General features: G+C 46.4%; 1 protein-coding gene and 1 pseudogene across 1 annotated transcript; both read left to right on the top strand.

Moving 5' to 3' along the window:
- Positions 1-11,373: 11,373 nt before the first annotated feature.
- LOC116727245 (GATA zinc finger domain-containing protein 14-like) lies at positions 11,374-12,840 on the top strand (annotated as a pseudogene).
- A 448-nt stretch (positions 12,841-13,288) lies between these two features.
- Positions 13,289-17,076, top strand: LOC116727602 (uncharacterized). The gene is made up of 5 exons (XM_032575130.1): positions 13,289-13,580; positions 13,705-13,821; positions 15,125-15,212; positions 15,434-15,695; positions 15,784-17,076. The coding sequence occupies exons 1-5, from the start codon at positions 13,454-13,456 to the stop codon at positions 15,949-15,951; spliced, it is 762 nt and encodes a 253-aa protein (XP_032431021.1). The 5' UTR covers positions 13,289-13,453; the 3' UTR covers positions 15,952-17,076.
- Positions 17,077-23,549: the final 6,473 nt, after the last annotated feature.

Genomic DNA, 23,549 nt, shown 5'->3' with positions numbered 1-23,549 from the left:
TCCAACCACAACCACAGCAGCACCAACAACCACCACAGCAGCTCCAACCACAACAGTAGCTCCAACGACAACTACAGCTGCACCAACAACCACCACAGCAGCTCCAACCACAACCACAGCAGCCCCAACCACAACAACAGGAGCACCAACCACAACGACTGCAGCTCCAACAACCACCACAGCAGCACCAACCACAACTACAGCAGCTCCAACCACAACAACAGCAGCACCAACCACAACTACAGCAGCTCCAACCACAACAACAGGAGCACCAACCACAACCACAACAGCCCCAACCACAACGACAGCAGCTCCAACCACAACCACAGCAGCACCAACAACCACCACAGCAGCTCCAACCACAACAGTAGCTCCAACGACAACTACAGCTGCACCAACAACCACCACAGCAGCTCCAACCACAACCACAGCAGCCCCAACCACAACAACAGGAGCACCAACCACAACAACTGCAGCTCCAACAACCACCACAGCAGCACCAACCACAACTACAGCAGCCCCAACCACAACAACAGGAGCACCAACCACAACGACAGCAGCCCCAACCACAACGACAGCAGCACCAACCACAACTACAGCAGCACCAACAACCACCACAGCAGCTCCAACCACAGCAACAGTAGCTCCGACGACAACTACAGCTGCACCAACCACAACCACAGCAGCCCCAACCACAACAACAAGAGCACCAACCACAACGACAGCAGCTCCAACCACAACCACAGCAGCACCAACCACAACAACAGGAGCACCAACCACAACTACAGCAGCCCCAACCACAACAACAGGAGCACCAACCACAACGACTGCAGCTCCAACAACCACCACAGCAGCACCAACCACAACTACAGCAGCTCCAACCACAACCACAGCAGCCCCAACCACAACAACAGGAGCACCAACCACAACGACTGCAGCTCCAACCACCACCACAGCAGCCCCAACCACAACAACAGCAGCACCAACCACAACAACAGCAGCACCAACCACAACTACAGCAGCTCCAACCACAACAACAGGAGCACCAACCACAACAACAGGAGCACCAACCACAACTACAGCAGCCCCAACCACAACAACAGGAGCACCAACCACAACGACAGCAGCACCAACCACAACTACAGCAGCACCAACCACAACGACAGCAGCACCAACCACAACTACAGCAGCACCAACAACCACCACAGCAGCTCCAACCACAGCAACAGTAGCTCCGACGACAACTACAGCTGCACCAACAACCACCACAGCAGCTCCAACCACAACTACAGCAGCTCCAACCACAGCAGCCCCAACCACAACAACAAGAGCACCAACCACAACGACAGCAGCTCCAACCACAACCACAGCAGCACCAACCACAACAACAGGAGCACCAACCACAACTACAGCAGCCCCAACCACAACAACAGGAGCACCAACCACAACCACAGCAGCTCCAACCACAACCACAGCAGCCCCAACCACAACGACAGCAGCTCCAACCACAACCACAGCAGCACCAACAACCACCACAGCAGCTCCAACCACAACAGTAGCTCCAACGACAACTACAGCTGCACCAACAACCACCACAGCAGCTCCAACCACAACCACAGCAGCCCCAACCACAACAACAGGAGCACCAACCACAACGACTGCAGCTCCAACAACCACCACAGCAGCACCAACCACAACTACAGCAGCTCCAACCACAACAACAGCAGCACCAACCACAACTACAGCAGCTCCAACCACAACAACAGGAGCACCAACCACAACGACAGCAGCCACAACCACGACGACAGCAGCCCCAACCACAACAACAGCAGCACCAACCACAACCACAGCAGCACCAACCACAACAACAGGAGCACCAACCACAACTACAGCAGCCCCAACCACAACAACAGGAGCACCAACCACAACCACAGCAGCTCCAACCACAACCACAGCAGCCCCAACCACAACGACAGCAGCTCCAACCACAACCACAGCAGCACCAACAACCACCACAGCAGCTCCAACCACAACAGTAGCTCCAACGACAACTACAGCTGCACCAACAACCACCACAGCAGCTCCAACCACAACCACAGCAGCCCCAACCACAACAACAGGAGCACCAACCACAACGACTGCAGCTCCAACAACCACCACAGCAGCACCAACCACAACTACAGCAGCTCCAACCACAACAACAGCAGCACCAACCACAACTACAGCAGCTCCAACCACAACAACAGGAGCACCAACCACAACGACAGCAGCCACAACCACGACGACAGCAGCCCCAACCACAACAACAGCAGCACCAACCACAACTACAGCAGCACCAACAACCACCACAGCAGCCCCAACCACAACAACAGGAGCACCAACCACAACGACTGCAGCTCCAACCACCACCACAGCAGCCCCAACCACAACAACAGCAGCACCAACCACAACTACAGCAGCTCCAACCACAACAACAGGAGCACCAACCACAACAACAGGAGCACCAACCACAACTACAGCAGCCCCAACCACAACAACAGGAGCACCAACCACAACAGTAGCTCCAACGACAACTACAGCTGCACCAACAACCACCACAGCAGCTCCAACCACAACCACAGCAGCCCCAACCACAACAACAGGAGCACCAACCACAACAACTGCAGCTCCAACAACCACCACAGCAGCCCCAACCACAACTACAGCAGCTCCAACCACAACAACAGGAGCACCAACCACAACTACAGCAGCCCCAACCACAACAACAGGAGCACCAACCACAACTACAGCAGCCCCAACCACAACAACAGGAGCACCAACCACAACGACAGCAGCCCCAACCACAACCACAGCAGCCCCAACCACAACGACAGCAGCTCCAACCACAACCACAGCAGCACCAACAACCACCACAGCAGCTCCAACCACAACAGTAGTTGCAACGACAACTACAGCTGCACCAACAACCACCACAGCAGCTCCAACCACAACCACAGCAGCCCCAACCACAACAACAGGAGCACCAACCACAACTACAGCAGCCCCAACCACAACAACAGGAGCACCAACCACAACGACAGCAGCCACAACCACAATGACAGCAGCCCCAACCACAACGACAGCAGCACCAACCACAACTACAGCAGCACCAACAACCACCACAGCAGCTCCAACCACAGCAACAGTAGCTCCGACGACAACTACAGCTGCACCAACAACCACCACAGCAGCTCCAACCACAACTACAGCAGCTCCAACCACAACCACAGCAGCCCCAACCACAACAACAAGAGCACCAACCACAACGACAGCAGCTCCAACCACAACCACAGCAGCACCAACCACAACAACAGGAGCACCAACCACAACTACAGCAGCCCCAACCACAACAACAGGAGCACCAACCACAACGACTGCAGCTCCAACAACCACCACAGCAGCACCAACCACAACTACAGCAGCTCCAACCACAACCACAGCAGCCCCAACCACAACAACAGGAGCACCAACCACAACGACTGCAGCTCCAACAACCACCACAGCAGCACCAACCACAACTACAGCAGCTCCAACCACAACAACAGCAGCACCAACCACAACTACAGCAGCTCCAACCACAACAACAGGAGCACCAACCACAACGACAGGAGCACCAACCACAACTACAGCAGCTCCAACCACAACAACAGCAGCACCAACCACAACTACAGCAGCTCCAACCACAACAACAGGAGAACCAACCACAACGACAGCAGCCACAACCACGACGACAGCAGCACCAACCACAACTACAGCAGCACCAACAACCACCACAGCAGCCCCAACCACAACAACAGGAGCACCAACCACAACGACTGCAGCTCCAACCACCACCACAGCAGCCCCAACCACAACGACAGCAGCACCAACCACAACTACAGCAGCACCAACAACCACCACAGCAGCTCCAACCACAGCAACAGTAGCTCCGACGACAACTACAGCTGCACCAACAACCACCACAGCAGCTCCAACCACAACTACAGCAGCTCCAACCACAACCACAGCAGCCCCAACCACAACAACAAGAGCACCAACCACAACGACAGCAGCTCCAACCACAACCACAGCAGCACCAACCACAACAACAGGAGCACCAACCACAACTACAGCAGCCCCAACCACAACAACAGGAGCACCAACCACAACGACAGCAGCTCCAACCACAACCACAGCAGCACCAACAACCACCACAGCAGCTCCAACCACAACAGTAGCTCCAACGACAACTACAGCTGCACCAACAACCACCACAGCAGCTCCAACCACAACCACAGCAGCCCCAACCACAACAACAGGAGCACCAACCACAACGACTGCAGCTCCAACAACCACCACAGCAGCACCAACCACAACTACAGCAGCTCCAACCACAACAACAGCAGCACCAACCACAACTACAGCAGCTCCAACCACAACAACAGGAGCACCAACCACAACGACAGCAGCCACAACCACGACGACAGCAGCACCAACCACAACTACAGCAGCACCAACAACCACCACAGCAGCCCCAACCACAACAACAGGAGCACCAACCACAACGACTGCAGCTCCAACCACCACCACAGCAGCCCCAACCACAACAACAGCAGCACCAACCACAACTACAGCAGCTCCAACCACAACAACAGGAGCACCAACTACAACAACAGGAGCACCAACCACAACTACAGCAGCCCCAACCACAACAACAGGAGCACCAACCACAACAACAGGAGCACCAACCACAACTACAGCAGCTCCAACCACAACAACAGCAGCACCAACCACAACTACAGCAGCTCCAACCACAACAACAGGAGAACCAACCACAACGACAGCAGCCACAACCACGACGACAGCAGCACCAACCACAACTACAGCAGCACCAACAACCACCACAGCAGCCCCAACCACAACAACAGGAGCACCAACCACAACGACTGCAGCTCCAACCACCACCACAGCAGCCCCAACCACAACGACAGCATCACCAACCACAACTACAGCAGCACCAACAACCACCACAGCAGCTCCAACCACAGCAACAGTAGCTCCGACGACAACTACAGCTGCACCAACAACCACCACAGCAGCTCCAACCACAACTACAGCAGCTCCAACCACAACCACAGCAGCCCCAACCACAACAACAAGAGCACCAACCACAACGACAGCAGCTCCAACCACAACCACAGCAGCACCAACCACAACAACAGGAGCACCAACCACAACTACAGCAGCCCCAACCACAACAACAGGAGCACAAACCACAACCACAGCAGCCCCAACCACAACGACAGCAGCTCCAACCACAACCACAGCAGCACCAACAACCACCACAGCAGCTCCAACCACAACAGTAGCTCCAACGACAACTACAGCTGCACCAACAACCACCACAGCAGCTCCAACCACAACCACAGCAGCCCCAACCACAACAACAGGAGCACCAACCACAACTACAGCAGCTCCAACCACAACAACAGGAGCACCAACCACAACGACAGCAGCCACAACCACGACGACAGCAGCACCAACCACAACTACAGCAGCACCAACAACCACCACAGCAGCCCCAACCACAACAACAGGAGCACCAACCACAACGACTGCAGCTCCAACCACCACCACAGCAGCCCCAACCACAACAACAGCAGCACCAACCACAACTACAGCAGCACCAACAACCACCACAGCAGCTCCAACCACAGCAACAGTAGCTCCGACGACAACTACAGCAGCACCAACAACCACCACAGCAGCTCCAACCACAACTACAGCAGCTCCAACCACAGCAGCCCCAACCACAACAACAAGAGCACCAACCACAACGACAGCAGCTCCAACCACAACCACAGCAGCACCAACCACAACAACAGGAGCACCAACCACAACTACAGCAGCCCCAACCACAACAACAGGAGCACCAACCACAACCACAGCAGCCCCAACCACAACGACAGCAGCTCCAACCACAACCACAGCAGCACCAACAACCACCACAGCAGCTCCAACCACAACAGTAGCTCCAACGACAACTACAGCTGCACCAACAACCACCACAGCAGCTCCAACCACAACCACAGCAGCCCCAACCACAACAACAGGAGCACCAACCACAACTACAGCAGCTCCAACCACAACAACAGGAGCACCAACCACAACGACAGCAGCCACAACCACGACGACAGCAGCACCAACCACAACTACAGCAGCACCAACAACCACCACAGCAGCCCCAACCACAACAACAGGAGCACCAACCACAACGACTGCAGCTCCAACCACCACCACAGCAGCCCCAACCACAACGACAGCATCACCAACCACAACTACAGCAGCACCAACAACCACCACAGCAGCTCCAACCACAGCAACAGTAGCTCCGACGACAACTACAGCTGCACCAACAACCACCACAGCAGCTCCAACCACAACTACAGCAGCTCCAACCACAACCACAGCAGCCCCAACCACAACAACAAGAGCACCAACCACAACGACAGCAGCTCCAACCACAACCACAGCAGCACCAACCACAACAACAGGAGCACCAACCACAACTACAGCAGCCCCAACCACAACAACAGGAGCACAAACCACAACCACAGCAGCCCCAACCACAACGACAGCAGCTCCAACCACAACCACAGCAGCACCAACAACCACCACAGCAGCTCCAACCACAACAGTAGCTCCAACGACAACTACAGCTGCACCAACAACCACCACAGCAGCTCCAACCACAACCACAGCAGCCCCAACCACAACAACAGGAGCACCAACCACAACGACTGCAGCTCCAACAACCACCACAGCAGCACCAACCACAACTACAGCAGCTCCAACCACAACAACAGCAGCACCAACCACAACTACAGCAGCTCCAACCACAACAACAGGAGCACCAACCACAACGACAGCAGCCACAACCACGACGACAGCAGCACCAACCACAACTACAGCAGCACCAACAACCACCACAGCAGCCCCAACCACAACAACAGGAGCACCAACCACAACGACTGCAGCTCCAACCACCACCACAGCAGCCCCAACCACAACAACAGCAGCACCAACCACAACTACAGCAGCACCAACAACCACCACAGCAGCTCCAACCACAGCAACAGTAGCTCCGACGACAACTACAGCAGCACCAACAACCACCACAGCAGCTCCAACCACAACTACAGCAGCTCCAACCACAGCAGCCCCAACCACAACAACAAGAGCACCAACCACAACGACAGCAGCTCCAACCACAACCACAGCAGCACCAACCACAACAACAGGAGCACCAACCACAACTACAGCAGCCCCAACCACAACAACAGGAGCACCAACCACAACCACAGCAGCCCCAACCACAACGACAGCAGCTCCAACCACAACCACAGCAGCACCAACAACCACCACAGCAGCTCCAACCACAACAGTAGCTCCAACGACAACTACAGCTGCACCAACAACCACCACAGCAGCTCCAACCACAACCACAGCAGCCCCGACCACAACAACAGGAGCACCAACCACAACAACTGCAGCTCCAACAACCACCACAGCAGCACCAACCACAACTACAGCAGCCCCAACCACAACAACAGGAGCACCAACCACAACGACAGCAGCCCCAACCACAACTACAGCAGCACCAACAACCACCACAGCAGCTCCAACCACAGCAACAGTAGCTCCGACGACAACTACAGCTGCACCAACAACCACCACAGCAGCTCCAACCACAACTACAGCAGCTCCAACCACAACCACAGCAGCCCCAACCACAACAACAAGAGCACCAACCACAACGACAGCAGCTCCAACCACAACCACAGCAGCACCAACCACAACAACAGGAGCACCAACCACAACTACAGCAGCCCCAACCACAACAACAGGAGCACCAACCACAACGACTGCAGCTCCAACAACCACCACAGCAGCACCAACCACAACTACAGCAGCTCCAACCACAACCACAGCAGCCCCAACCACAACAACAGGAGCACCAACCACAACGACTGCAGCTCCAACCACCACCACAGCAGCCCCAACCACAACAACAGCAGCACCAACCACAACTACAGCAGCTCCAACCACAACAACAGGAGCACCAACCACAACAACAGGAGCACCAACCACAACTACAGCAGCCCCAACCACAACAACAGGAGCACCAACCACAACGACAGCAGCACCAACCACAACTACAGCAGCAACAACCACAACGACAGCAGCACCAACCACAACTACAGCAGCACCAACAACCACCACAGCAGCTCCAACCACAGCAACAGTAGCTCCGACGACAACTACAGCTGCACCAACAACCACCACAGCAGCTCCAACCACAACTACAGCAGCTCCAACCACAGCAGCCCCAACCACAACAACAAGAGCACCAACCACAACGACAGCAGCTCCAACCACAACCACAGCAGCACCAACCACAACAACAGGAGCACCAACCACAACTACAGCAGCCCCAACCACAACAACAGGAGCACCAACCACAACCACAGCAGCTCCAACCACAACCACAGCAGCCCCAACCACAACGACAGCAGCTCCAACCACAACCACAGCAGCACCAACAACCACCACAGCAGCTCCAACCACAACAGTAGCTCCAACGACAACTACAGCTGCACCAACAACCACCACAGCAGCTCCAACCACAACCACAGCAGCCCCAACCACAACAACAGGAGCACCAACCACAACGACTGCAGCTCCAACAACCACCACAGCAGCACCAACCACAACTACAGCAGCTCCAACCACAACAACAGCAGCACCAACCACAACTACAGCAGCTCCAACCACAACAACAGGAGCACCAACCACAACGACAGCAGCCACAACCACGACGACAGCAGCCCCAACCACAACAACAGCAGCACCAACCACAACTACAGCAGCACCAACAACCACCACAGCAGCCCCAACCACAACAACAGGAGCACCAACCACAACGACTGCAGCTCCAACCACCACCACAGCAGCCCCAACCACAACAACAGCAGCACCAACCACAACTACAGCAGCTCCAACCACAACAACAGGAGCACCAACCACAACAACAGGAGCACCAACCACAACTACAGCAGCCCCAACCACAACAACAGGAGCACCAACCACAACAGTAGCTCCAACGACAACTACAGCTGCACCAACAACCACCACAGCAGCTCCAACCACAACCACAGCAGCCCCAACCACAACAACAGGAGCACCAACCACAACAACTGCAGCTCCAACAACCACCACAGCAGCACCAACCACAACTACAGCAGCTCCAACCACAACAACAGGAGCACCAACCACAACTACAGCAGCCCCAACCACAACAACAGGAGCACCAACCACAACTACAGCAGCCCCAACCACAACAACAGGAGCACCAACCACAACGACAGCAGCCCCAACCACAACCACAGCAGCCCCAACCACAACGACAGCAGCTCCAACCACAACCACAGCAGCACCAACAACCACCACAGCAGCTCCAACCACAACAGTAGTTCCAACGACAACTACAGCTGCACCAACAACCACCACAGCAGCTCCAACCACAACCACAGCAGCCCCAACCACAACAACAGGAGCACCAACCACAACTACAGCAGCCCCAACCACAACAACAGGAGCACCAACCACAACGACAGCAGCCACAACCACAACGACAGCAGCCCCAACCACAACGACAGCAGCACCAACCACAACTACAGCAGCACCAACAACCACCACAGCAGCTCCAACCACAGCAACAGTAGCTCCGACGACAACTACAGCTGCACCAACAACCACCACAGCAGCTCCAACCACAACTACAGCAGCTCCAACCACAACCACAGCAGCCCCAACCACAACAACAAGAGCACCAACCACAACGACAGCAGCTCCAACCACAACCACAGCAGCACCAACCACAACAACAGGAGCACCAACCACAACCACAGCAGCCCCAACCACAACAACAGGAGCACCAACCACAACGACTGCAGCTCCAACAACCACCACAGCAGCACCAACCACAACTACAGCAGCTCCAACCACAACCACAGCAGCCCCAACCACAACAACAGGAGCACCAACCACAACGACTGCAGCTCCAACCACCACCACAGCAGCCCCAACCACAACAACAGCAGCACCAACCGCAACTACAGCAGCTCCAACCACAACAACAGGAGCACCAACCACAACCACAGCAGCCCCAACCACAACAACAAGAGCACCAACCACAACGACAGCAGCTCCAACCACAACCACAGCAGCACCAACCACAACAACAGGAGCACCAACCACAACTACAGCAGCCCCAACCACAACAACAGGAGCACCAACCACAACCACAGCAGCCCCAACCACAACGACAGCAGCTCCAACCACAACCACAGCAGCACCAACAACCACCACAGCAGCTCCAACCACAAAAGTAGCTCCAACGACAACTACAGCTGCACCAACAACCACCACAGCAGCACCAACCACAACGACTGCAGCTCCAACAACCACCACAGCAGCACCAACCACAACTACAGCAGCTCCAACCACAACAACAGCAGCACCAACCACAACTACAGCAGCTCCAACCACAACAACAGGAGCACCAACCACAACGACAGCAGCCACAACCACGACGACAGCAGCCCCAACCACAACGACAGCAGCACCAACCACAACTACAGCAGCACCAACAACCACCACAGCAGCCCCAACCACAACAACAGGAGCACCAACCACAACGACTGCAGCTCCAACCACCACCACAGCAGCCCCAACCACAACAACAGCAGCACCAACCACAACTACAGCAGCTCCAACCACAACAACAGGAGCACCAACCACAACTACAGCAGCCCCAACCACAACAACAGGAGCACCAACCACAACGACAGCAGCACCAACCACAACTACAGCAGCACCAACAACCACCACAGCAGCTCCAACCACAGCAACAGTAGCTCCGACGACAACTACAGCTGCACCAACAACCACCACAGCAGCTCCAACCACAACTACAGCAGCTCCAACCACAACCACAGCAGCCCCAACCACAACAACAAGAGCACCAACCACAACGACAGCAGCTCCAACCACAACCACAGCAGCACCAACCACAACAACAGGAGCACCAACAACCACCACAGCAGCTCCAACCACAACAGTAGCTCCAACGACAACTACAGCTGCACCAACAACCACCACAGCAGCTCCAACCACAACCACAGCAGCCCCAACCATAACAACAGGAGCACCAACCACAACGACTGCAGCTCCAACAACAACCACAGCAGCACCAACCACAACTACAGCAGCTCCAACCACAACAACAGGAGCACCAACCACAACAACAAGAGCACCAACCACAACGACAGCAGCTCCAACCACAACCACAGCAGCACCAACCACAATTACAGCAGCATCAACAACAACTACTGCAGATGCAACCACAACAACTGTAGCTCCAACCACAACTACAGCAGCTCCAACCACAACCACAACAACAGGAGCACCAACAACAACCACGACAGTTCCAACCACAACGACAGCAGCACCAACCACAACTACAGCAGCTCCAACCACAACAGCCCCAACCACAACTACAGCAGCACCAACAACCACCACAGCAGCTCCAACCACAACAGGAGCACCAACCACAACAACAGCAGCTCCAACCACAACCACAGCAGCCCCAACCACAACAACAGCAGCACCAACCACAACAACAGCAGCTGCAACCACAACAACAGCAGTTGCAACCACAACGACAGCAGCACCAACCACAACGACAGCAGCACCAACCACAACCACAGCAGCACCAACAACCACCACAGCAGCTCCAACCACAACCACAGCAGCCCCAACCACAACCACAGCAGCACCAACAACCACCACAGCAGCTCCAACCACAACAGCTCCATCCACAACTACAGCAGCTTCAACAACCACAGCAGCTACAACCACAACAACTAGAGCACCAACTACAACAACTGATGCACCAACAACAACCACAGAAGCTCCGAAAACAACCACAGCAGCCCCAACCACAACCACAGCAGCTACAACCACAACTACAGCAGCTCCAACAACCACCACAGCACCTCCAACCACAATGACAGCAGCTCCTACCACAACTCTGACTACAATCACAGGATTGCCAATTAAAACCACAGCTACTCTATCTACAACCACAGCAGCAGCAACCACAACCACAGAAGTTGAAACTACTACCACAGCAGCTCCAACCACTCCAGGTCCCACCACAACATCTGCAGCTCCAACAACCACCATAGCAGCCCCAACCACAACAACTGGAGCACCAACTACAACAACTGAAGCACCAACAACAACCACAGAAGCTCCGAAAACAACCACAGCAGCTCCAACCACAACCACAGCAGCTACAACCACAACTACAGCAGTACCGACCACAACCACAGCAGCTCCAACCACAACTGTAGCACCATCAACTACCCCAACAGCTCCAACCACAACCACAGTTGCTTCAACAACAAAGACAGCAGCTCCAACCACAACCACAGCAGAGCCAACTACAACAATTGAAGCACCAACAACAACCACAGCAGCTCCAACCACAACCACAGCAGCTCCATCCACAACTACAGCAGCTTCAACAACCACAGCAGCTACAACCACAACAACTGGAGCATCAACTACAACAACTGAAGCACCAACAACAACCACAGAAGCTCCGAAAACAACCACAGCAGCTCCAACCACAACCACAGCAGCTACAACCACAACTGTAGCACCATCAACTACCCCAACAGCTCCAACCACAACCACAGTTGCTTCAACAACAAAGACAGCAGCTCCAACCACAACCACAGCAGAGCCAACTACAACAATTGAAGCACCAACAACAACCACAGCAGCTCCAACCACAACCACAGCAGCTCCATCCACAACTACAGCAGCTTCAACAACCACACCAGCTACAACCACAACAACTGGAGCATCAACTACAACAACTGAAGCACCAACAACAACCACAGAAGCTCCGAAAACAACCACAGCAGCTCCAACCACAACCACAGCAGCTACAACCACGACTACAGCAGTACCGACCACAACCACAGCAGCTCCAACCACAACTGTAGCACCATCAACTACCCCAACAGCTCCAACCACAACCACAGTTGCTTCAACAACAAAGACAGCAGCTCCAACCACAACCACAGCAGAGCCAACTACAACAATTGAAGCACCAACAACAACCACAGCAGCTCCAACCACAACCACAGCAGCTCCATCCACAACTACAGCAGCTCCAACAACCACAACAGCTACAACCACAACCACAGCAGCTCCAACCACAGCAGCTCTGACCAAAACCACAGAAGGTCAGACACTCTCTACCACAGCACTTCCCACGGGCGCACCTGTCACAAGCACAATGTCTACCACATCAATGGCCACAGGCATACTCTCTACCACAACGCCTGTCACAGGGACACTGTCTACCACAGTTACTCCATCAATAACCACAGAAGTAGGCCAAACGACAACTACAGTTCCTCCCGGTATGTTACCTAATTTATAAATGTATTAATAAAATTTATAATTATAAATTATGTAAATTATTAAGGTCTTACTTAATAGCTGAAATTCTTACATGGTGTTCTTTTGGTTCTTGTCTTAATTTAGGTGTGTGTGCTTCAAACCCATGTCTTTTTGGAAGCACTTGTGAAGAACGTGATAACCAGACTTACATGTGCTTGTGTATGGCTGGTGAAGTTTATGGTCCTCAAGGTTGTCAAAATGGTAAGTATCTTAATGTAATGCAACAAGGAAATATTGTGCTTCTCATAACTAAGTGCAGAGAATTGTTCATCTAGACAATATGATAAATTATTTCAGTGTTTGCTACAGGTCTTATAGTATTCATAAACTGTTCATAAAACAGACTTATCTATTCACAAATCAATAACCTCAGTGTTTTTGGTGTCTCTTTTCAATTTTAATATATGAAAGCAGTTCCAGCCCTCCACAAATATGGTTTATACACCAATGTGGGCAGAGCATTTGGGCACAAAGTATTCAGTGGGCACTAAAAAAGTATGCTTGTAAAAAGTCATGATCACTATGTTGACGATGACATGTTTAAAATAAATTCTGTAGAGAATATTTATACAGTATAAACAAAACAAAAGGAACACATTTTTGAATAAATAGATATAAAGAGTCAGGGATGTAAAAGAGAAAAGAGAAATAGCCAAATAATGGTTTTCCTCTCATTATGCTCAGAGCAACTCTGAGCACCACTTGGGTGCTCAAAGATTAACAGAGGCAAGATTTTTTACTTTTTTAGGGTTTGTCACAATGACAAGCACAAACTGCATTTTAAAGTACAAAACAGTTGTAGTGGTCAAAAAATATCAGACATTTATCTGTACAATTTAACAATACTTAAAGAGAAATGAGAAGACAGTTTGTAATTGTTTTACTGCTTGGCAAAAAACATGGAAAGGTATCATTTTACGCAGTTATTTAAGACTGGAGCAACACTAATCTTTGCTTTGAACAAATGAAACTGTGAGAAATGATAAATACAAAAGATACAAATGAACCCTTTGTCATCTGTGTTTTTTCCCCCTAAATTATCTTCTGGCAAAAAAGAGTAGGCGATGTTTTTCTTTTTTGTCTTTTCTTTTGCCAAAATCACTTATGGCAAAATAAATAAATAACTTAAGGCATTATGGCATTATTTTGGAAATGTGACAATTTGCATATCCTCCTCCCAATATTTTACACTTTCCAATGTTCAGCATTTGTTCTCCATATTCATGAAGGCACAAATGTAAAATGGATTGCGCCTGCTATGATGCTCATTTTGCAAACAATATTCTTTGAGCCTTGTTGGTATGAGGTTTTTATACATGCAAACCTTTTAAAGATTCAGCCCTCTTTCTATTTTTCTGAATATTATTTCAAAAACTATTATACAATCTTTTAAATAATTCTTCAAAATACTGAGGCGAAATGCTTGCTAACATTTTGCGTGATCCTGTTGTAGCAAGACCATGCAGAGCCTGAGACTCATTATTGCCTTCTTCTCTGTTGTTAGACTGGTGGTTGATCCTTGTGATCGTTTCCTCTATACTCGGATGTCTGCTGTTCGCCTTGGCGATCAGTCTGCTCGTGGTAGTAAAAAAGTAAGTATGAACGCTATCCATTTATCACCTTGGTTATTTTTTTATTCACCTTTGTCTTGTTAGTTTCGAACCTTTGTATTAGACTATAAGCTATGTTAAGTGTGCTAAGTCTTTTCAAAATTGGGTGATTTTGAAAATGAATTAGTACTGGCTGTACAAAATCTAACTATAAACACAACACAGTAGAACAGATGAATTTGCAATTACTGTCTTTTTTACAGATTCAGGAAGAAAATCTTCAAGCGTGAAGAGGAAGATATTTGGAGACCCTACCAAAACCCTGCTTTTGACAAGGGTCCACCATCCTACAGCAGCATCAATGGCTTTTCTGGCTGGGTCAAAGAACCAGCGAACAGCCTGGTAAATTCTGCGGCCCCAAGAATCCCACGGGCCAAACTCAGCAACAACTGGGTCAGCAGGCCCAGCTCTCAGCTGACTCCGAGCAACAGCCGACAAAACTTGATTCCTTCAGGAATGCACTCGGTGAGTACACCTCTGCACGAGACCCCGTGAAGACAAACATCTGTTCTGTTCACTCACAAATTATAATCTCTCTTCTTTTCTACTGCAGAAATTCAGCAACATCCAAGATGACATGTTTCCATTCTCCCAGAGTCCACCCAGGAACATCCCCTACGAGGAGGTCCAAGCCAGAAGCAGCCCTTATCACCAACTCCGAGCCAAAAACCCTTACGACAAGGCCCAAGGCCAGACCAGCCCTTATTTAGTAATAACCTAAAAAAGCAAAAAGAACTGGAATCATTTCAGGGGATCCTTCAGTGATAGTATAATATGTTATATATATGAAGTATGTAATTACTAAGTCCAGAGTCACCCAACCTCTCATTTCCGTATGTTATCTAAACATAAACACATCATTTTTATGTTTATCCTCACTGAGTTTACAGATGAGGAGTTCTTACAGAGTTTTGTTTTTTTTTTGTTCATGTATGATTTTACTGAAGTATCTTTAACCATAATCTGAGTCTCACTTTATGTTTAAGCATTGGTAAATGACATGAGCTGAAAATTTCTCCAAATGTATTTATTTATTTATTTTTGGTCAATTTTAACCTTTATGTGCAAAAGTAAGAAAAAAAGAAGAAAAAAACTGCTGAAAAAATAAAACAAAACTAGAACAGAGATAGATAAATATTTAAATTCTTGTCAATGGCAAGAACACAAGGGATCCAAAGTGTGCACTGAATAAAAGTGTAGAAGCTTATTCAACTTCACTTTTTTTAAATACTTACAGCATCATCAAAATCAAAACAGCAAAATCTTTCCTGTATACAAACATATCTCCAAGGTATTCCAGCTAAGTCTGTAGAAAACCTGTAAAACATAATCATAAACATAATCATAAACATAATAATTTGCTTAGCAAATGAGTTGTATATATATTATTTAATGAATGAAAAACAGTTGTAACTCCACACAACACACTAACTAAAGTTAGTGGGATGTACAGTTGCTTTTAATATTTGCCTTACCTTTAGTTTTTTAGACAAAACATTCTCTCTTAATTCAGTTTGTTTTTTTAATTTTGAACCACTTCTGTATACTCCTTGGAAGAAGTTTATTATACGCTTTGTACTGAGAAATGCAATTCAGAGAACGAAGATGTTCAGCACTTTAAAGTGTATTTTGAAAAGTGATAAACACTTTATATTGGACACTTTATATTTATTTTATAATTAATTGTTTGAGCAATGTTTGTATATTTATTCTTTTTTATTGCCTCATGTGATATTTAAAGTATTTTTCTTATGTAATAAGGTATTTAACTGAAAAACTGTAAGTCAGAGAGAATACATCTCTGATAGAATTTTATATGGGAACAATAAAGGTCGTATTGTTGGTTTATGAGTTTCAAATGTTTAATAAGGGTGATTTCCTATGATGGACAATTTTATTTTTAATATTTATGGCTCTAATTCAGACAGATTAGATCGAAATGTTTGCTCATCAATGTATGTTTGAAAAATGTGTTTATTGCAATAACTCAATTCACCAAAACACGTTTAGATTCAGTTGACATACTAACGTTTTCCATTTTTAACTATGAGAATTTTTTTGTTTAGTTACAGAAAATGAAAAAAATGACATTAAGACACACCTTTAAAAAGTTAATAACTACTTTACTTATCTTGTCATGTTGAACTAATATGTTTTTCACTATTAATGTCTCCACATCATATTTCCTAATGTCTTGTTTCAAATTTTCTCAACTTAAATATCTACAAAAGTTTGACATCATGGCGAGATCCAAATAAATTTCCGAACAAGTGAGGAAGAAAGTAACTGAGATCTCTCAGTCTGGAAAGGGTTGCAAAGTCATTTTTGAAGCTTTGGGACTCCAGCAAACCACAACGAGAGCCACTAAACGCCAAACGGTGAAAACAGGGGAACAGCAGTGAACCTTCCCAGGAGTGGCTGGCTGTTCAAAATTAAAGGCATTTTGTAATAGTTTCTGGTGCATTATGAAATAATATTGTTACATTTTGTGTCAATTTAGGACACTCAGAAAGGTAGAGCTGTGTGACATCAGCTTAGGTGTGATAATGAATACTGTCACCTAATGATTCCACCCTATCGATCCACGGGTCGGTTCAGTGTGTTGGACCTAAATTAGAGTTTCTTGAGAACACCTACGTTAATTATTAATTATTGTTTTTAACATTTGGACACTGTACTACTTAGATTTACAAACATATATTTATTTAATCTTAACAAAACCTATGGTATGTACTAACAATATGATTTACAAAAACAGGAAAAAAAATGTTTTTGACAATTTAGCATGATACGTGGACGACCTTCAGGTCATTGTGTGATGATGTTGTAACATCCTTTTTCCATCCGCACCCAAGATGGCATTGAAATGGAACAAGCAATGAAAAGTGCAAAGAGAATACAAGTTTTTTTATAAAGGTTATTTTGTTTAACGAGTGGCTGACATAGCTAAACTTAAGGTACCATAAAAACCTTCACTTCCCACTTAGCGTGCATCCCCAATCTCAGCAGTCAGTAATTTAGCTGAGTTGATGCTAACTTCATTCAGATTTTATTTGAGTATATTTTTTACAGTGATTTGATAAGAAAGGATATCTTTATATCAAAGGTCAGATTGTACATCTGTAATCTGTTTTACCAAAATGTTTGTGATGATAAATGATGTAAAAAAAAAAAAAAACCTTCAGAGACTGAGAATTATTACAAATAAATTATGATAAAGTGTTCAGTGATTTGGGAAGGTATTTATATTTATGCTAGTGAATACATTAAGCTTAAATGTCTGTGATAATTGAGGACAGGTGGGGCACTTTTTTGAGCTTTACATCAAGTTGTAATGTTATTCCCTCGTCAAAAACTTACATGGAGTATTGATTTGATTTTTTCATGCATATTTGAGAAATCCTTTAATGTCCCATTGCAACCATTCGGCAATACCAATATTGAGCTGCGAAGTTACTGGATAACTCCATCCCATCACACTGCTCAGTTATGTGTGATTAAATTAGTTAAATTAGTCTGTCTAGAGATTTTTTGGCTTTAAATATTTACTGCTATTTTGCAACACTTTGACATACTTTTTAAAAAAAAATTGCAGTAACATTATTATTTTTACTCCACAGTTTTCAACTTCATCTTTCTTGTGGCCGCTCTCCTCACCAACTCCCTCCATGATGACAGCCTCGTAGCACAGGTAAAATCCATGCATGTGCAACTTTGGTTTCTTTATAAGAAATTTACCACTACATAATGGGAATCTTTTAAGATTTGCAACTTGTTGCCCAGAAACACCCTATGAAGAGTGGTTACTGATTAAAATTACCACAACAGGGATGATTTCACACCCATCCTATGATTTCAGGCTCTCAGGTGTCATCCACACAGTTCGTACAGTTTTGTCCTTCAGGTTTCTTTCTACAATGGCTAAAACATTGATTGTGATTTTCATCCTTTGGATTGCCGTTGGCACTGTTGGTATGCTGTTGTTTTTTTTTATATACCATCATAAGATTACTGCATTTAAAAGTTATTGTGAAGGAACACATTTATGTACCAATTTATTTATACATATGAGGTTGAAAATGTTTGCTTTTCCATTAAAGCAGAAACAGCTGCAGTCTATACCTTTAGGACGACAACAACCACAGAAACTCCAACCACAACCAGAAACCAGAGCACCTTTAACAGCAACCACTACAGCTGCTATAACAACTAAAGCAGCTCCAACCAGACTTATGTGTGTTTGTGTCTGGCTGATGAAGTTTATGGTCCTCAAGGCTGTCAAAAGGGTAAGTGTCTGAATGTGAACTAACAAGGAAATATGTTGTTTCTCATGAATAAGTGCTGAGAAATATTAAGCTTATGAGAAATCACTATCATTATAGTGATCACAACGATGTGTTTAAAATAAAATGTTGTGCATGTTGATAGATGTTTTGCATCAAGAGAAAAGAAAGAGCCAGATGATGGGTGGACGTAGTTCACACTGTGTCTCTGCGGTCCTCTTCTTACCCTTGGCACTCTTTGGCTCACAATGATTTGCATTGAACCACAGCAGCCTTGACCACCACTTGGTAGCTCAAAGCTGACAACAATAATTTTACTGTTGTAGACAAAAAAAAAAAAAATCTCCATTAGTTATTCACACTAAACTGCTTTGAACACATGAAAGCTATAAAAACAAATGCAACAAAAACATGAGAAATGATCCCATGTTCAGTTCAATGATTTACATTGAACCACAGTTTTAGGGTCTGGTACTATAAAATAATATGCATCTTAATGCTCTGCAGGTTTTGCAAATATTTGGTTTTACAGTTCTTCTCAGTTGCTATGGTGCATTTCTAAAATTACCATAAACATCTGCAAAACAGCCGGTGCCTTTCTCATCAGAAACTCATTAGAAACTGCAAAACCTAGTTGATAACCTGCGAAAATAAGTCACTTGATCAAAATGGATTGTTTATTCCTCAAAAGTCAGTAGTGCTTTGCAAAATGTTATGTATAACTGTTGAAGCAATCTCCTAAAAAGGTTGAGACTCACTGACAACTTCTCGTGTCTTTTTACAGCCTGGTTGTTTTTCAGTCTTATCATTTCATCTATTCTTGGATGCCTGCTTGTCGCAGTATTGATCACGTTGCTAGTGATAGTGAAAAGGGTTGTTTCAATCCTGTTCATTTATTACCTTAGTGACTTTAAACAATCACCTTTGTCTTGTTTGTTGGAAGCTGCATTCCAACCTTTGTATTAAACTATAAGCTGTGTTACTTGTAAGTGGTCATTTTAAAGTTTTTCGGTTTTTTAAAGACACTAGAGCAAGACAGACACTGTTGCACTACTCTTTGTTATTCTTTTTTCAGATTCAAGTTGAAAAACTTCGAAACCACAGAAAAAGGCATTGGGAAACCATACAAAATCCCTCCGACTGTCAGGTCTCCACCATCCTATTGCAGCAACAGCTTTTCCACCTGGATCATAGACCCAACAAACAACCTGGCAAATTCTGGGATCCCACGAATCCCACGGGCAAACTCAGCAGCAGGACTAACCTGGAGATGACTCCAAGCAACAGCAGACAAAGCTTGATTCCATCCGGGAGGAACTCAGTGGGTACACATCTACAGTACATATCACACTGTGAAGAAAAAAGATTTGCTTTATTTGCTCACAAATTATTTCTCTTTCTTTGCTGCAGCGATTCAGTGACGCGTTTTCTTCCAAGAATCGACCCAGGAACAACACCTACAAGCAGGTATAATCCAACAGAAACCTTTATGCCCAGAACCATTACGCTCAGCTGAGAAGCGAGACCAACTCGGAACCAAACAGGAACATATCATCTGGGATGTGCAATGTAATATAGAAGATATTGTTGTATTGTGTTCCTTTACTGCTTTTGCTTCTATTGTTTAACTTCTATTCTCGCCTGTTATGTACAGTCATAAACCAGTGTGGCTTTCATTGTCAAAAATCAGGAATGTTGTTTTATACTTCCTAGATTATATGTCACCAAGCCTCTCAGTTCTGTATGCTAACTGAACAAAGATACTTAATTTAATTGATGTTTATTCCCACTGAGCAAAATCTCAGATGAGGAAATCTTGTCCAATATTTTTTTTCATTTCTTCATTTATGGATTCACTAAAGTTGTTCATAATGTGTTGCACAACAAGAATCAAGCCATTCTGCATTCAGTACTCTGTTTGCTTTAACCAAAAATAAACCCAGGTATCACTGGCATTTCACTAAAAATGCTTTGAGCATAGTAGCATACAGATGCAATGAGAAGCAAAGACATTAAGTCAGGGGTCTCAAACTCCAGTCTTTGAGGGCTGCAGTCCTGCAACTTTTAGTTGTGCTTCTGCTGCACCACACCTGAATAGAGTAATTAGGTCATTAAGGTTCTGGAGAACTTATCTACACAAGAAGGAGGTAATTAAGCCATTTCATTCCAGTGTTTTGTATCTGTGGCATATCTAAAAACTGTAGGACAGCGGCCCTCGAGGACTGGAGTTTGAGACCCCTGCTCTAAGTGCTGCAGAATATATTAAATTCCCCCCCATCCCCCCAAAAAACCCCAAACAAATCTCTTTTTTTAATAATAAAAAAAGATAAATTAATAGATGGTGTTTATCAGTTTCTATTTCCTCTTAAATGATAGCAGATGTTAGTAAAATGTTGAAATCCTACAATTAATAATAAGAATTTTTAAAGAATTTTTTCTCTTAAATGGACAGGCACATGAAAATTACATACCATATTCTAGGTGAAAATGACGATTATATAATTATTTTTTCCCAAATAGGGCCTTTGTTTTTGTATTTAATGTTTGTATCCCAGTTGCCTTTTTGGGGTTAAAAAAAAAAGTTAGTATATGTGTAATTAGTCATGTAAGTTTTTTTTTTAAACATTCTAAATAATGGAGTAGTTATGTGATTTTCTGCATTGCAAAATAAAAAAAATGCCACAAAGTAAATGAATTCGAGTAAAGAATCAATTGTAGATCAGTTGAGTTCACATTTTTATAAAACATTTACAATAGAATTGGTAAAACGTTTCTTATTAAAGCAAACCTATGTGATCAAGTCAAGTAATTGTCAGTAGATATTTACTCGTTGCGTCATTGACTTTATACCGATGTAGTGACATCGAAGAGGAACAAACTCCAGTTTAACAGAAGAAAAACTCTTGCAAAACCTGAACCTAGCTCAATGTTAGCGTCAATCTGCAGTGACTGACTGGGGGTTTGAGAAAACAGAACATGCACATGTGTAAAAATTGAAAACACAGCCACACAGGCACTGATCCGGGAATACTTTCTATATTGATGCAATGTAAAGAGTTTATGACAGTAGAAACTGTTTTAGTAGCTTCATTCAGCAGATAAAGACAGCCAAGCAGATAAGCTCTTATCCAGTTCTCAACTCCACAGGATGAAAGAGAGTAGAAAAGAAATCTCCATGGAGAAATACACAAACAGTTAGATCTGCAAGACAACTCTGCCGTAGGGCAGAACGAAAATGGCGTAAAACTCAACTCCACGTTCATTGTGACATCTACAAGGAAAGACTACGTAACTATCATTTAACACTAAAACATGCAAGAGAGGCTTTCTTTGCAGATGTCATAAACAAAAACATTAACAATGCTCGAGCTTTATTTGCAACAGTTGACAGAATCACAAACCCTCCTGTGACGTTACCGCCTGAATTCCAATGTATTGCCGCCTGCAACCAGTTCTCCAGCTTCTTTTCAGAGAAAAGTCAAAAAATCAGAGGATTAATCTGCACATCCACTATAAAGTCAGTACCAATGCTGTGCCCAAACAAAACAAATACAGGAAAAATGACCCAATTCCAACTACTTAATTATACAACCCTACAGGAAATTATAAGTCAACTACGCAGCTTTCAGCATCTATGCACCACAAATTTGGAACAAACTTCCAGAAAACTGTAAAACAGCTGAAACACTGAGTTCCTTTACATCTAGACTTAAAAACCCACCTGTTTTGATTTGTATTTGAAACGTAATCAATTACAAATTTATTGAGGAACTTGACTTAATGTCGTGTTTTGATTGTTGATTCTATGTTGCTTTGTGTTTCTGTGTTTGTAATGATGTAAAGCACTTTGAAATGCCTTGCTGCTGAAATGTGCTATACAAATAAAATTTGATTGATTGATTGAATTTGATAGACAGTTAGTCACAGGAAAAGCTCAGTCGAGAGAGCCCGGGTTAAACACAGAGCAGGGAAGGTTTTGAGTGGAGTGGAGAACTCATTAGGTGTGCAGTAAATCGTCTTGTTGTAGTAATAAACT

This window comes from Xiphophorus hellerii, chromosome 10 (assembly GCF_003331165.1).
Source record: "Xiphophorus hellerii strain 12219 chromosome 10, Xiphophorus_hellerii-4.1, whole genome shotgun sequence".
NCBI lineage: Eukaryota > Metazoa > Chordata > Actinopteri > Cyprinodontiformes > Poeciliidae > Xiphophorus > Xiphophorus hellerii.
Note: the sequence above shows the minus strand (reverse complement) of the source record. Positions and strands in the feature narration are given on the sequence as shown.

What these genes read in the sequence shown, in the direction of transcription:
- LOC116727602 (XM_032575130.1), top strand. Translation starts at nt 13,454, where the DNA reads ATGTCTACCACATCAATGGCCACAGGCATACTCTCTACCACAACGCCT. An exon ending in TCCTCAAGGTTGTCAAAATG is followed by an intron (nt 13,822 to 15,124) that starts GTAAGTATCTTA and finishes CTCTGTTGTTAG; the next exon opens with ACTGGTGGTTGATCCTTGTG. An exon ending in TTCCTTCAGGAATGCACTCG is followed by an intron (nt 15,696 to 15,783) that starts GTGAGTACACCT and finishes TTTCTACTGCAG; the next exon opens with AAATTCAGCAACATCCAAGA.